We start from the raw sequence: 14619 nt of genomic DNA, 5'->3' as shown, positions 1-14619 counted from the left end.
CTGCCCTGGTGATAGCTAAAGGCTATCATTCCTGAACGGCAGTGGAATTATTTTGACATTATGGTAAAAATGATAAGAAATACATAACCAAAATCAGCACATAGTTGCCTAAAAGTAGTTCAGGGGCAGTCATGGTCTGGTGGTTAGGGAACTGGACTTGTGACTGGAGGGTTGTGGGTTTGAGTCCCAGGCCTGAGGCCATGACTGAGGTCCCCTTGAGCAAGGCACCTAACCCCAAATGCTCCCTGAGTGCCGGGCTTGGGCTGCCCACCGCTCTGGGCATGTGTGCACCACAACCCCCTAGTAATCACTAGTGTGTGTGTGTGTGTGTGTGTGTGTGTGTGTGTGTGTGTGTGTGTGTGTTCTAACTGCACAGATGGGTAAATACAGAGGACAAATTTTGATTGGGGTGAAAATCACAATTGACAAAAAAGTGGCAACTTGTGAACAGTAGAATCTCTCCTAATGTACAATGGTGCAAGTGTTATTTTGGGGCCCTGGAGCACCCCTGTCCTGAACATCTGCAGCTACATCTAAAGAGCAGGCCATGAATTAGCTGGCACTAAATGCAGAAGAAAACCATTCTGGCCTATCAAGCTATTACATATAGTTGTGATTAATTTAGGCCTAATGGTGCAAGTTAAACAGTTCAATGAAATAATCTATATTTTTACTTATACATATAGTATAAGTGTGTGTTTACACCAAGTACTTAAAAAATATGAGACTTTTTTACTTTGGTTGGGTTAGTTTGTGGTGAGGAATACTGTAATAACACCCATACAGGAGCATTGTTATTTAAAGCGCTAATGAGTTAATGTAATTAGTCCAAGTATTAATCCTAGGGGCATACAAACAGTATGATTGACTTTCTCTGAATTTTCCAATAATTCCAAAACAATTCAACAAGATCAAGGTTAGCTATGACCTATAGCTTGACTATCATTAGAGTGAACAGTGAAGACTCTTCTGTACTATGTTAGGAGTGTTTGGCCACTTCATGTTCCCAGTGCATATATGGACTGATTCTATTGTACCATTTCAATAATGATCTTGATAAAGCGCCTTTCAACATACCCAAGGCTCATAGTCTCAGCAGTTGGCCTCTCACACCAGAGGACCTCAGCCTTCTCAGGTCCTATTTGTACAGTTTGTCCGCTTTCCTTTCCCATCCAAGCTTATTACACAGACAGACATCCAGCTGTATGTTCACCATCTCATTGTTCTCACCCTGGATGGTAGACACCTAATTTTCCAGACCTTTCACCCTGAGCTCTTCTCTCTTCCTAGTGTTTAGTTAGCAATGGTTGTGCTGACGCTAGTCCAAAAATATGCTCACCAGACTCCTGTGCGTCTCCTCTCTCTCTTCCCTTGTACACCCAACCATAAGTGTCATCGGAGACATTCTGTAGGTGACATGTCTCAGGGTCATATGTAAAATCACAGGTGTTGAAGGTGAAGGTGTCTGTGCTGCTGTGGGCCACTCTGGCACGGAGTTCTTTACCACACGTATGACTAGGATAACAGGGCAGTTTGCTGCACACAACTGTTCCTCAACAGACAGGGTGGTGGTGCTGATATCATGAGAGAAGTTAAAGAACATGACTCTCACGCTGGTGTGAATAGGATGAGCAGGTAGATCGTGGCATCCCCTCTCCCCCCAGTCAAACTGTTGGGGATCTAATCTAATGTCCACGTGTGTCCTGAGGTAACCCGGGTAACTCTGAGGTAACCACCCACTCAGTTGTTGTCTGAGTGTGTGTGCATGAATGTGTGTGTGCTTGTGTGCCCAGTGGTGGATGGTGCTCTGCCACTAGGGTCTGTCCTCTCTCCCCTTCCTGCACCCCATTCAGTCCCCCAGGGGGCTGTGGATCCCGGTAGAGAGTACGCTGTGCGCAATTGGCTGCCGCTTCTCGCCGGTGTGTGATTGGTTGTCTGTAACGTAGCTGTGTTAACAATTGTAAAGCACCTTGGGTATCTAGACAAGGCGCTATAAATTGAAACATTCATTCACTCCAATTATTTTTGCAGTGCGGTGTTAGTACTACCGTTCTGAAATCATTCAGTTCTTTGAGGTGCCTGGTTTTTGATACTGGGACTATGCAAGATGTCTTCCAAAGCACTGGGATCCTTAGCTGTCCTGAGCCTGCTGGTTGCAGGGCAGTTTGTATACTTTCTCTGTGTGAAATAAGCATTTCAACCCCATTAAAGCTCAATTTGGGTTTATGAAAAAAGTGTTACAGTAGGAGCATTTCAAACTTGATCTGGTGATAGCCACTCAGCTAGCAGTGGATTTTTTTTACCCTGGAATATTCCGTTCCCTGCAATTTTGCACCACCTCTGTTTTAGCTGGCAGTCAAGCCCTATGATAAAATTCTGAGAAACAGAAGTTGTGCTATAGGAAAACCATAAAAACCCTGGTAGTACTAACAATAGTATTAGAAGCAGCAGTAGCAAAGTAGTACAAGTAGCCAATATAGAACTAGTAGTCACAGTAATTGTAGTGGAAATTGGCAATAACGGTACTAGTTTCAGCATTAATAGCAGAATTAGCATTAGAATTTGGAGTAATGTCAGCAGTTGTAGTAACCACAGTATCCGTAGCAGTAGTGGGAGTGACACCAGTAGTAGCTGGAGTAGTAATAGATGTAAAACTAACGGCAATAACATCAATGGTTGCAGTGCTAGGAACTATAGTATTAGGCAATTGTAGGAGTGTTAGCAGTAAGAGTAGTAGTATTAGTAGCAGTAATGGTAACAGTTAGTAAAAGAAATAGCAGTAGAAGCAGTATTAGAAGTATAAAAAGAGTTAAGAGTTGACATTTTTATCAGATTGTATGTCTTTTGAACAAATTCTAAACATGAGTGAAAATGTTATTCATAATACATATTGCGTATTGTGTGTATGATTTTGAGATGTGTAAAGTGTGTGCGTGTGTGTGTGTGAGTGAGTGAGTGAGAGTGAGAGAGAGAGAGAGAGAGAGAGAGAGAGAGAGAGAGAGAGAGAGAGAGAGAGAATGTATCTCCGTAACCCGATATGCCACGAGGTGCTATCACGTGGGTATTGTGCACATCTGGACCACGTCCTCTACACGCTAGTGGGTTAGAGCAGCTGCGATTAAACCTTTGCAGCGCCCTTTTCGATCTTTTCTGATATGATATGATATGATATGATGTATCATACGGTCACTTATAAAGTAAAAAAAACTTTCATTGGTTACTGTATTCAGCTGCAGTGAACAGCCCAATCATTAGTTTAGTTCACATAGAAAAACAAGCGAGTATTAGCATCTTGTGGGGTTCAAATCGCCACGCTCCTACCACAGTAAATGTATATCAGTGAAACAACACATCCACACCACGCATCCAGCAGTTGTTGGCCCTACTGATTTCAGCGGGTAAGTTATTTCAGTCCCACTGGAAATAGAGAATCAAGACAAGAGACAGATCCCCAGTTCATTCCAAAAACAACTTCACTTAATAGGTTCAGCATAATTGTAGCGCCCTGTAAAATTTGTGTCCCACATGCCAGTCGTTTTTATTGCATTGCCCTCGACTTGTTGCCTCAAAGATGTTGATCTCATCTTGTCTGAAGCAGGCTTGTATTTAGTCTGCGACGAGATGGGTCAGCGCGTGATGTCATCACCCACGGGCGAACTACAACGCTCATTATTAGATACCCTGAAGTTGTTCCTCTGTGCACCCAAGGCATTAAATGTGTTGAATACGTTTGATTCATTAGTGTATATACTGCATACTCTAACAAGAGAATGAAACAAGTGTTGACACTAACGTTCAGCTTTTGATACTCGCCATGTTACAGGGATCATAAACGAGTCTAAGCAATTCAGATGCCTAAAGTTGAGAACTAATAGTTTGCGGTCCATAATATGGTTGGTAAATTCACAATGCACTGACCGACAGTCATTGAGAGAAACAAACGTCTGGAGGGAAATGTAATACATATCGCTTTAATTTCGTTACGATTTTAGTGCATATTTGCCATATATTTTACAACGTACCCTTTATTAAAATATTTGCAAATGTTTGCTTTTTCGAATTAAATTCAGAATTGGGGAGTCTAATTCTTCAGAAGTATTATGGAATTAGAAGAACTGAAGACATACAGCATATTTTAATTTGCATACATTCTAAATCACTTACAATTAGCTCGTGTCACCCGAATATGAATAACTGGAAAAACAACGACAAAAAAAACAAGTCCATATTTTATACCTATTCACTTTTTTGGCTTTGTTACAAAATATTGGGAAAATCAGCAGTTTAGCAATAATCCAAATGCACTTAGCACAAATACCCAAAATTATCCTAATTGGAAAGATGCCGTTTAATTAAATTGAAAGGGAGCTGCTCTAAGGCAATATGTTTAAGATGCTCTTAACCTTATTTGACTGAATGTACATCATGTTACATGAATGCAGAAAGAATATAAAGTGAGGCTTGTAAATAGCTCTTTGTTGACATCACTTCAAGACGGGAAAAATTAGATACATTCCCTTAATGGACAAGTTAGCGGTTACATCGCCACAGATTCAACACAGAACATTTTGTAATGACGTGTGTGAATAAGTTAATAATTACCAGACTTAAGAATATCTAATTCAATACAATTTGAGCGTACAATCCCACAATATCCTCAGTGTATTTGGATATGTGTGATTAAAAATATTGGTGAAGTTCACAAAGTGTGAAGCACTTTTCTTGCTCAACCGATGCACATCTGCCCGAAACGTCCTGCTTCTCTAAAAACGTTGTGAACTTCACTGCGATGTTTAAGATCTCGTATCTTATTAAAGTACTCAGTCACTCACCTGGAATGTCCTTTCCAGACTCCATGCGTTGTGGCAATACAGCTTTCTATAGGCTAATACCATATTTTTGCATATTTTTTAACATGTTAATATATTCATAACATTATTTTAACATCGTCTTCATTATTCTAAAACACATACACAGAAAGTAAATGCTAACTATTAAGTCATTCGTGTAAGCACAAGGGGCATGCTTGAACTGTGATAAAATATAAATGATGATATTGTTCATTTTAATATGGGATTAAAAGGGTAGAGTAGACAATAAATATTATCTCCATTACAATTTTCGCATTTTCTTCCGAACCATTCAATTGCAGTAACTACGTGCCTTCACTTGAAAAGAGAACTTTGTCCTTTCGGAATGGCATCAAGTTCAGAAATATTTATACTTCACGTCTTATGAAACAGGAAAACGTAGATCTAGCGTATATTTTGTATGGCCTTAACTTAAGGCTTAAGCTACAAGTAAGTGCATACTTATAGGGCATGAGAATGTTTTAAGAAATTCTGACCCACTTTTTCAGTACTTTCAGAGTGGCACGACGATAATCATCGCCTTTAAAAACCGACCTTATTTTTATATGCCTATTCCATCTAAATGCAATGAAGAGCACACGCGGCTTACAAAGGCTGAAAATGTTTTAAGAATCTTAAGAACTCATAGGTAATGTCAGGACTAGGCTAGTTTCAACACCACATAGTCCCCAACACGTTACTATTCAGACAGCGCAGTATTTTCCGCCAGGGTCAGTTTTGGCAAACATTTCTCCACGCGTCGTATCGGGCCTTTCGTCCAGTGTCATTTCTTCTCTTCTTCCGTTTTTTCTTGGCGGACCCACTGACCACCTCTATCCAGACAGGGGCCAGACTGCTTATTGTTTACAGGATGTCTCAAGTTCAACTGCAAAGTCCGCTGCGTAACAAAAGCCTGTCCCACACACTCGAGACTGCGGGGTGGGTAATCTGTGGGGTAGAGGTGCTTGTATTGGGGGAGGGGATCTGAACGTGAACTTGAAACAGACGTGTCCGACCTTCTTAAAGCGGGCAGTGGCTCATTCTCGGCTGCCAACTTCTGTGAATACCATGACTGCCTCACATTTCTGAATATTTGTAATCAAATATAGTACTTTTCTTCATTTTAAAAGTTAGCATATGTACCCTACGCAGACTATTTCAGGACTGTAGGCTTATAATTTAATAGCACTGACCAAACGCCAGAATGCTTATTTACTGTTATTGAAAACTAGTAGGGAATGTACGTGATCAACTATCCATCTGTCCGAACCAGACTGGGTTGTGTGTATGAAGTTTTGAATTTGTTGCTGCACAATGAGTTATTGTATTATCCAACTGAATAATTCTTACTTAGTCTATCTAAACAAATTGCTATTATATCATATGTTTACACCAACACTACACTGATAATCCTATCTAGAATCTTCTTTAGCAGTAGGCTAATAATAACATTAGTTAGACGTATGTTGCCACCGCAGTCACTATGTGGCATAAACAAAGCAGGTCAATCATTAGCTAAAGAGGACGTCTAGCGTCAACAGTAGATTTGTTATAGTCGTTCCTGTAGGCTAAATCAGTTCATCAGTCCAGACTCCTACGTGTTGGCACGTAAGAAGCAGCAACGGGTCTGTAAAATGTAGCGTAGCAGAAACTAGTCTTGCTTTCGTGGCAAATAATGATCGACTTGTGTAGCTTGTCTGAGAATCGTGAATTTGCTAAAGAAGCAATGGAACCAATATTAAATTACAGTGCAAACACAAAGCAGACACGCCGTTAGAATGCCTTTGTCAAGTTCAGTGTTAACTAGAAGTGGAAGGAAGGGTCTGAGTAATTTATTGCCCATTCTGTCGGCAGACTACGGGTGAATTCACGTCTACATTCGTGCCTTTGTGCGGTCAATACCCCACGAGTTGCTAGGGATAGGTTACAAGTATGTGTAATGCAAATAAAGGATATAAAAAAAAACTTTGATGTTCATGAGGTAGGCTATTCACGCACGATTTCAGTATTCAATTTTATTATTGCTGTGATAATGGTTCATGTTTTCACATAGTGTTTCTGGCCCTGTGAAACGGACATTTATCTTAACAAAAAGTCAGACATTTGATTTAGAGGCTTTGTGTGATTTCAAACATTTTATGTTGTTTTAAAAGTCTGTGTGTAAGTGTGGTTGGATAAAATATTAAATAAGGAGGCGAGAAGTGTCAGTTAAAATGTCTACAAACTATCCACGTTTATGGTGACTAGTTAAGTCTCACCATAAATATGTTGTGTAATTTATGAGAATCTTAGAGACCAATGGCACTCCAGCACATGATTGTTTACGTGGTTGTATTTGTTTATGTCAACACATATTTACAGTCATTAGAAACATGATACTTTTGAAAAATACCGTCATGGATTATTACACATAATTTCCGAATTTGTCTTTGGGTTCAAATTAATGTTATCAAAGTCCATAATTGCACGGGTTTAGGTGAAGAACATTTATCAGGAACATGAGAACCTGCTCTCAGTGTAAGCAGACCAGTTGAAGCAGGATGATGCTACGGTGATGATATGAAGATAGTGAGTAATACTGGACGTGCTCTAATCCAGACCCGTGCATGGCGGCACGTCGTGTCACTGCTATGACCCAATTAAATGCTTTGGACTCGGACAGGAACGTAATTTACGCCTGCGGGCAATTATAAAGTAGATCATCGGTCATAAATCTGTTAACTTGAATGAGATACACAAAAGGAAGATATTTATGTCTTTCAACTCAATGTTTAAAACACTATAAAGTGTTCGTCAAGGTAAGAAGCCGAGAATACATAATCAGCATTTCATTTCGTGAAAGGAAAATGAAGAGTAATCACATCCCAACATGCTCCCCGCTGGCGAAAAAAAGGTCTGTAAAAGTCATGCACTCATGAGGAAACTACGTTGCCATATTTGAGCAATGCAATAGTTTATATTCGTAGTTTCGTAAAAATGACGTCTCACCTCTTATCTGAAGAGCAATTGACTTTCAAGGTCAAGGTCATGTGCTGATTTAGTATGTCTGTCTACAAGTCGTGAGCTTCTTCCCCCCAGCCCACACCAAAACACCCCGAGCTCAGCCCCCGCGCTCCAGCCGGGTAGAGGAACATTTCGGATCATGCGTTTTGCATATTAGAGCTCAAATCTTTATTTATGGCTCTGAAAAAACAGCCAGGATACATATACACAATTAACATTTTGATAACTGAAATGTCATCCAAATATGTTGAAGACATTGCAAGATAAAACTGTGGAAAAAACACAGTAAAACTGCGCCACAGTAAAACACAGTAAAACTGTGCCTTTTCAAATATTGTCAGAATTTAGTTACAAAATATTAAAAATGCAATGACGTGGGAGGCCAATTCATTCCACTTATCATGAAGATGGTTCAAGCACTAATAGCATTCTAATTAGATTGCAATTAACATGCAAGCAAATATTACATTTACAGGACAACACTTATTGTTTTTAGTCAGTACAGTAAATCATATTTGATAACTGAACTGTAAGATAAACAAGTTTGCTATGATTTTAATGTATTCAACATAATCTCATAAATGTAAAACATAATTTATTTATTTATCTCTGTATTAGGTTAATATGACTGAGAGGTCTGTGGATGGGACAGTTATAATTCATATTGTAACGTATTTATATTAACCATACTTGCAATCCTGAAGTAAAAAAGTAAGATAAATCTACTCAAGCAATTCCTAAAGCCCATAAATGAGAGTTTAGTTTTAAGCATTTCTATATTTCATATATTTCATTCTGTCTTACAAGCGACATAATAGTTATAGGGAATATTGATTGGCATAGTGTAAATAATACTACTGCATGAACAATGCCAACATGTTCAAGATTTAGCCTATAAAATCCATGTAAAACACAACTTCGATCGAATACAACGTTACAGGCAGGCACGGAAATTTACAGGCGTATAGTTCTCGTTTAAAATCCTTCATCCTATCTTATTTTATTCCATCCATCGATTCGCTCGAGATCCACGGAGCACAAAGAACCCAGGATCTTTAAAAAATCAAGTCGATATGTGTCTTCCATCTGAAGTCTCGGAGAAAATGCCTGGTTGCTCAGATCCGCACTATGGCGTAGTGCTCTTAACTTTGGCAACAAATTTCTTTTCCTTTACCCTCCTGTTTTGAAACCAGATCGTGATCTGCCTTTCGGACAAGTTGGTTACCGCGGAAATCTTTCTCCTCTTGTCTTTCGTGATAAATTTGCTGGCTGCGTACTCTTTTTCCAGTTCTTTTAGCTGTACTTTGGTGTACGGTATCCTCTTCTTCCTCCCGCGGCGGAAAGAGCCCCCGTCATGTTGGTGGGACACAACATCTGGAACGAATAACAGCGATATTACTGATGGACTAGGTGCTTGTCTATTAATTACAAAACACGGGACTCATCCTCACAGTTTACATTAACACGATTCACATTCGACGAATTCTATTTTTGTTGTGAAAGAGTAAGACGCAAACGAATTCTTGAAACTATAAAACAAAGGCAAGAATGATCGAATTAACGTTTTGATCGTACGCAAATACACAGCAAGACAAGTTCGACCACGTAGTATATTGAGATTAAAGCGACTAAACACGTCCCTGTATTCTCTTATAAAAATGTGACTATTTATTGGGCTGTTTAAATTTGATATGAAATGTAATTGCATGTTGTGTAAAATAAGTTATATATACCGGCTAATGCGGATTTCCACAGATGCCCTGCTTGGCTCTGATCTTTGGAGCAGTACATTTGACCGCCCCATCCATTAGTCAAAGCCCAGGGTTGGTAACCATCCATTGGAAGAAGACTGTCGTGCCGCGGTTCTCCGGTTCCTAGCGTCTGTACCACCGACACGTCCAAGTAGCTGGCCATAGACTGATAAGGACTGTGATAGCCATGGTATAAGGCGAACTCTTTGGGCCTGCTGGGATATTCTTCAGACGTCACCGGGGTGTCCATATATTTCTCTGCAGAGTAGCTAAGTGCGCTCGGTTGGGTGCAGGACTTGAGCGAACCCCGCCCCATTCTGCATGGATAATAGCTATTGCCAAAGTAGCCATAAGGTATAGGACCGGTGGACGAAGCCTGGGGAACCGTCGGACATGGCGTGCATTGCTTGCTCGCTTCTGCTGCACTGGTAGCCGAAACGTCCACGGTGGGGTAGCTGGAACCGTGCACAAGGCTGGAAGGATGGCCACTCAGAGCCGAATGTGTCATCAGATTCCTGCACTGATTGGCCGCGAAAGTGCCGCTCCCAACCAGACCTTCCATGTTCTTATTTATCTCATCCAAGTTGTTTTCGTATACAAACATTACAGTATCCGCCCAACGAGGATTCAGCACCAAGGAGGAGGTCATAGCACGCTTACCATTCAGACGGAGAATTATCGCGCAAAGACTTGAGTACGGAGCAGGACACACGCTTACATTGACACAACTGCATTGACGCAATGGAGTAAAGTCTGGACTGGTCGAGTATTCATTGGATGACAGACACATCACGTGATACACAAAATTAACCCCGGCAGGGGAAGCTTAGTTCATTTTTGTTATTGTTTTTGGTCTTGCTGGTCTATCCCAGAAAAACTGAGGCGGACCTGCAGCATCTCAGTTTGTACAGTTATCTGTTTTTTATATATTAACAAGCATCTGTCCGTTTTTTTCTCTGTCCACTCTACTGTTTTCATTGCCTAAATCAGTGTTTTATTGGAGCAGCGTCCAAGAGCAAATGTCTCGTTAGTAGAGCAGTCGTAGTTTTTTGTTTTACCCAAGTTCTGATTAGGATGGAATTATTATCGTGAATAAGCATATTGTAATATTTTGAAATGCATTAATAACGTGGCCATTAAATATAATTCCAGCATGGACCCAGAGAAAAACAAAGGCGAATCGGTGGATGCTCAATTTTGAAAGCAAGAGTTGATTATATTTGCATAATATTCCATACTATTTGATCATCCCCTAGAAATGATTTACCCACAAAATAAACACCAAAATTGTTCTTAGATTTTGTCAATAACTGACCAGTAGTATTTATGAATACTTCATATATCGCTACCAACGTATGACACCATGAATTGGCAGTTTCAAATGTATAACTTTTTTATTATCGCCATATAAACACAAAGTAGACCTTCACAAACGGGTTTAATTAATGACGTATTTATTAGAATCCAAATACGCCATTAAAAGAAACATTTCAAATAAAGGTTCAATGTGAAGCTTTATGCGAGTTCACTATTCCGTCCCTCCAAAATTATTTTCCGACGGTCTCTAAGGTACAAATAGCTTAATGCACGTTTTTAAATGATAACTAAAAGCTAACTGCATTTCATATGCCAAGTGAAAAATCTTGCATGTCTGTGAGTGGACTTTATTAAGGTTAAGGAATAGCGCTTGTAGAACAGGCTAGTCTGCATAGAATGCCTACTGCAAATTGTAAGCGGCGGTTTCAGACTTATGTGGCCAATATATCTAAATTGTTTCTACAATAACACATGCAGGTGTCAGCCAATTGTGGTCTTGAGGTAATTAATGTCTTAGCCATTAAAATGTCGTCTGATAGTTCCACGATTCTGTTTAAGTGTGAAATGGCATTATATCTTTACTGATCTTTTACACATTAATATGTAGGCTACAACAAAGAAAATGCACAGGCCTATTGTACACGCATACATGCATGGCCCTTTTGTGTTAGATGGTATTTTGTGTAAGATACAGGATCGGCGGCATTAATGATCATTACCGGTGGGCTATAGACTTTTGAATCGAATGAGCTTATTAATCTACGCATTTTTAGATCAGCCATGTTTGACTGACGACAAAATGTTGATCTAAATTGAACTAACTTTTTAAACAGTCCTGTTTTTTTTTTTTTTTTTTTTTTTTTGTGAGTCTGGAATATTCTCAAAGGCTTAAGCAGGAACCCTCTCTTCGCGCGCACTGCCAGACACCCAGACGGTCGTTGTTTACAGGTGAGGCGGGGCCTTCAAGGTCAAGGCCAAGTTTAAAGTGACTGAAGGCCTTGTTCAGAAAGCAGCCATAGACAGTAGTCCCTCCTTAAGCAAACTGTCCAAGTTCAAGGCCGCAGGTCTGTGCCTGGCATGCCACAGGCATACAAAGTGAAGGCAGAAACCTGATGGTCACAGAAACACCCCACCCCAACACACTCCACTCCCACCACCTTAAACGATCTACACCAGCGAAAACTAGACCACCGAATTCAGTTGGCAGATGATAAACATAATAACGTTTTAATCGAAAATTGTGTAATTGCACATCTCATTGTTTAACTTCAATTCAATCGCGAAAGGACAAGAATGTTTCTGTTCTGGACACTAAGCTGCCTCGAGGCACGCGTTGCTCGCGCAAGGCGGCTACTGTACCAGGAAATGCCTTATAATGATCTTATTGCTAAACGTCCTGCCCACTCGTAAAGCTTCATACTGAGTCCATTTTAAGCTAAGTAGGTTATATATCACTGGTGTTTCAAGACTTTCTATACTGAAATAAAGCACCCAACAACTTTGAAACTAAGCATTCGTCAGGAAAAAAACGAGGTAAGTTTGATATCTATTATTAAGGTAGTCGTTTCAGGCAGTCGTTTCTCGTTATGTAAAGTTTATGTAAGTGGCGTGGACAGCTTTGGTGCGCAGCCAAATGATTACGCTACGACGTAAACCTTTGTGCAGAATTAGCACGTACTCTTTTTACACTTAAATTGGAGAAGCAAACACAAACGTGCAACATTTGCATCACAAATCCTTTACCTGTTTTTGACTACATGACTAATACTGAATGTTATTGTAATGTTATGCACAAGGTGATCCTGACTGACGTATAGCTATAGGCTACATTGCTATACGCTACAAAACTTCTGCAGCTATAAATGCTATTCTCGGTGGGCTGATGATTAAATATGCAAGATACACTATTTAAGAGTGAATTTGCATCTGTTTTTAGTAATCGCAAGAGTGATATAATTGTGTTCATTTAAAAATACATGTAAAAGTATATTTACAGTAGCTTTAATTACAATATTTAGTTTCTTAATATTGCCATTTAACACTTAAACAGAATCGTGGAACTATCAGACGACATTTAAATGGCTAAGACATTAAGCATGAAGATGCCAGGCCTGAAGCCATGACTGAGGTGTCCTTGAGCAAGGCCCCTAACCCCAACTGCTCCCTGAGTGCCGGGCTTGGCCTGCCCACCACTCTGGGCACATGGGCACCACAGCCCCCTAGTAATCACTAGTGTGTGTGTGTGTGTGTGTGTGTGTGTGTTTGTGTGTGTGTGTGTGTGTGTGTGTGTGTGTGTGTGTGTGTGTGTGTGTGTGTGTGTGTGTGTGTGTGTTTGTGTTTGTGTGTGTTCTAACTGCACAGATGGGTAAATGGACAAATTGAGATTTTAACATTCTTATAAGCAATTTTTTCCCTTCCGATTCATAATGTTAACTGCACTGACCACCAATTCGCAAAAACACGAGGAACGTGGATTTCTTTATATTTACAAATATAGTGATTGATTGACAGTTAAAGCTGAGCGGTAACATTCTCGAGAACATTCTCGAGTAACATTCACGAGACGTTCTTAATTGTGATCAAATGTTTTCAGGAAAAAGCTTTGCGTATGGCGTATTAAAATATCTGAATAAAAATTACTAGACAATACACTATGGCATGTGGATTTCACGCAGTTGCATATTGTAAAAGTACAGGAGCTGTTCACATAACTTTAACGTTCACATAACTTTTTCACATTACATAAATTTTCGATTCAACGTTTTATTTCATAATTTGACAACAAGAACCTGCATTACTGTGCATGAAAAAGGCAATGCAAGTGAACTCTACATATCAGTAATGATATAATAGTGTGGAATAACTATATAAGATTTATTCAACATTTATGAAATATTTTAACATTTTTATCTGCCATGAAACCATGATTATGTCATTCTATGCACTGTATTCAACAGTTTAGATAAATAAATTTGTTCATCAACATATTCATATTCGTTCATCTAGAATTCAATTACAAATTTTAAGACTCTATTCAAGTTCACAACAGAGCTGACTGATGATTCAATTGACTTAACCACAAAATAGAGTGGAAAAATTAGGAATGATGAACTAATTAAATGTATATAGGACTGGTTTAGGCTAATTCTAGGCATCAGTTAATGCAACTTATCAGATACTGTTTGTCCTTTCCCTAAATACTGACACAGTTCTGTTGGCGTATTATAACTTCAAATCATACAATAACATTAGCACAAAAACAATCTGTGGATAAAGTAATGGTATATTCTAGATTGTCATGTTGAGCATTTCTTGCATCAAACAATATTTCAAACCTGTTCCGAGATGGATGGAAACTCAAAATGAAAAGTTTTAAAGCCAAAACTGCACTGTCTACTGTGTTACATGTCCAAATAAGAACAATACTGAATGTTGAACACGGGTCAGTGTTAAAGCTGCTGACGGAACTCTTCTCTGGTCTACTAAATATCTTCACTCTCATAAGGCTTCTATTTGTTAACACATCAGTTCAATTTGGCATTAGATCAACAATATTTAGATGGTGACAGCATTGGAAACAATGGGCATGAAACATGACGAAGGCTTGGATGAAGAGGAGGATGGCACCTGTCTGCTTTCACACTTTGAATCGGTGATGATATTTTCCCTGTTCCTCAGACTTCCTGTTTGATTATGTT

At 39.4% G+C, this 14619-nt stretch overlaps 1 protein-coding gene across 1 annotated transcript; it reads right to left on the bottom strand.

The window, feature by feature from the left end:
• Positions 1-7997: 7997 nt before the first annotated feature.
• Positions 7998-10346, bottom strand: hoxb13a (homeobox B13a). The gene is made up of 2 exons (XM_076996893.1): positions 9587-10346; positions 7998-9227 (listed from the first exon to the last, which is right to left on the bottom strand). The coding sequence occupies exons 1-2, from the start codon at positions 10251-10253 to the stop codon at positions 8980-8982; spliced, it is 915 nt and encodes a 304-aa protein (XP_076853008.1). The 5' UTR covers positions 10254-10346; the 3' UTR covers positions 7998-8979.
• Between the last annotated feature and the right edge of the window lie 4273 nt (positions 10347-14619).

Source organism: Brachyhypopomus gauderio, chromosome 2 (genome assembly GCF_052324685.1).
Source record: "Brachyhypopomus gauderio isolate BG-103 chromosome 2, BGAUD_0.2, whole genome shotgun sequence".
NCBI lineage: Eukaryota > Metazoa > Chordata > Actinopteri > Gymnotiformes > Hypopomidae > Brachyhypopomus > Brachyhypopomus gauderio.
The sequence above is the reverse complement of the archived record's forward strand: the minus strand, read 5'-3'. Positions and strand labels throughout refer to the sequence as shown.

Excerpts from the sequence above, each read along its gene's own strand:
- hoxb13a (XM_076996893.1), bottom strand. The coding sequence starts at position 10,253 with ATGACCTCCTCCTTGGTGCTGAATCCTCGTTGGGCGGATACTGTAATG. Across the intron at positions 9,228-9,586 it reads GTGGAAATCCGCATTAGCCG|ATGTTGTGTCCCACCAACAT; the intron begins GTATATATAACT and ends TATTCGTTCCAG.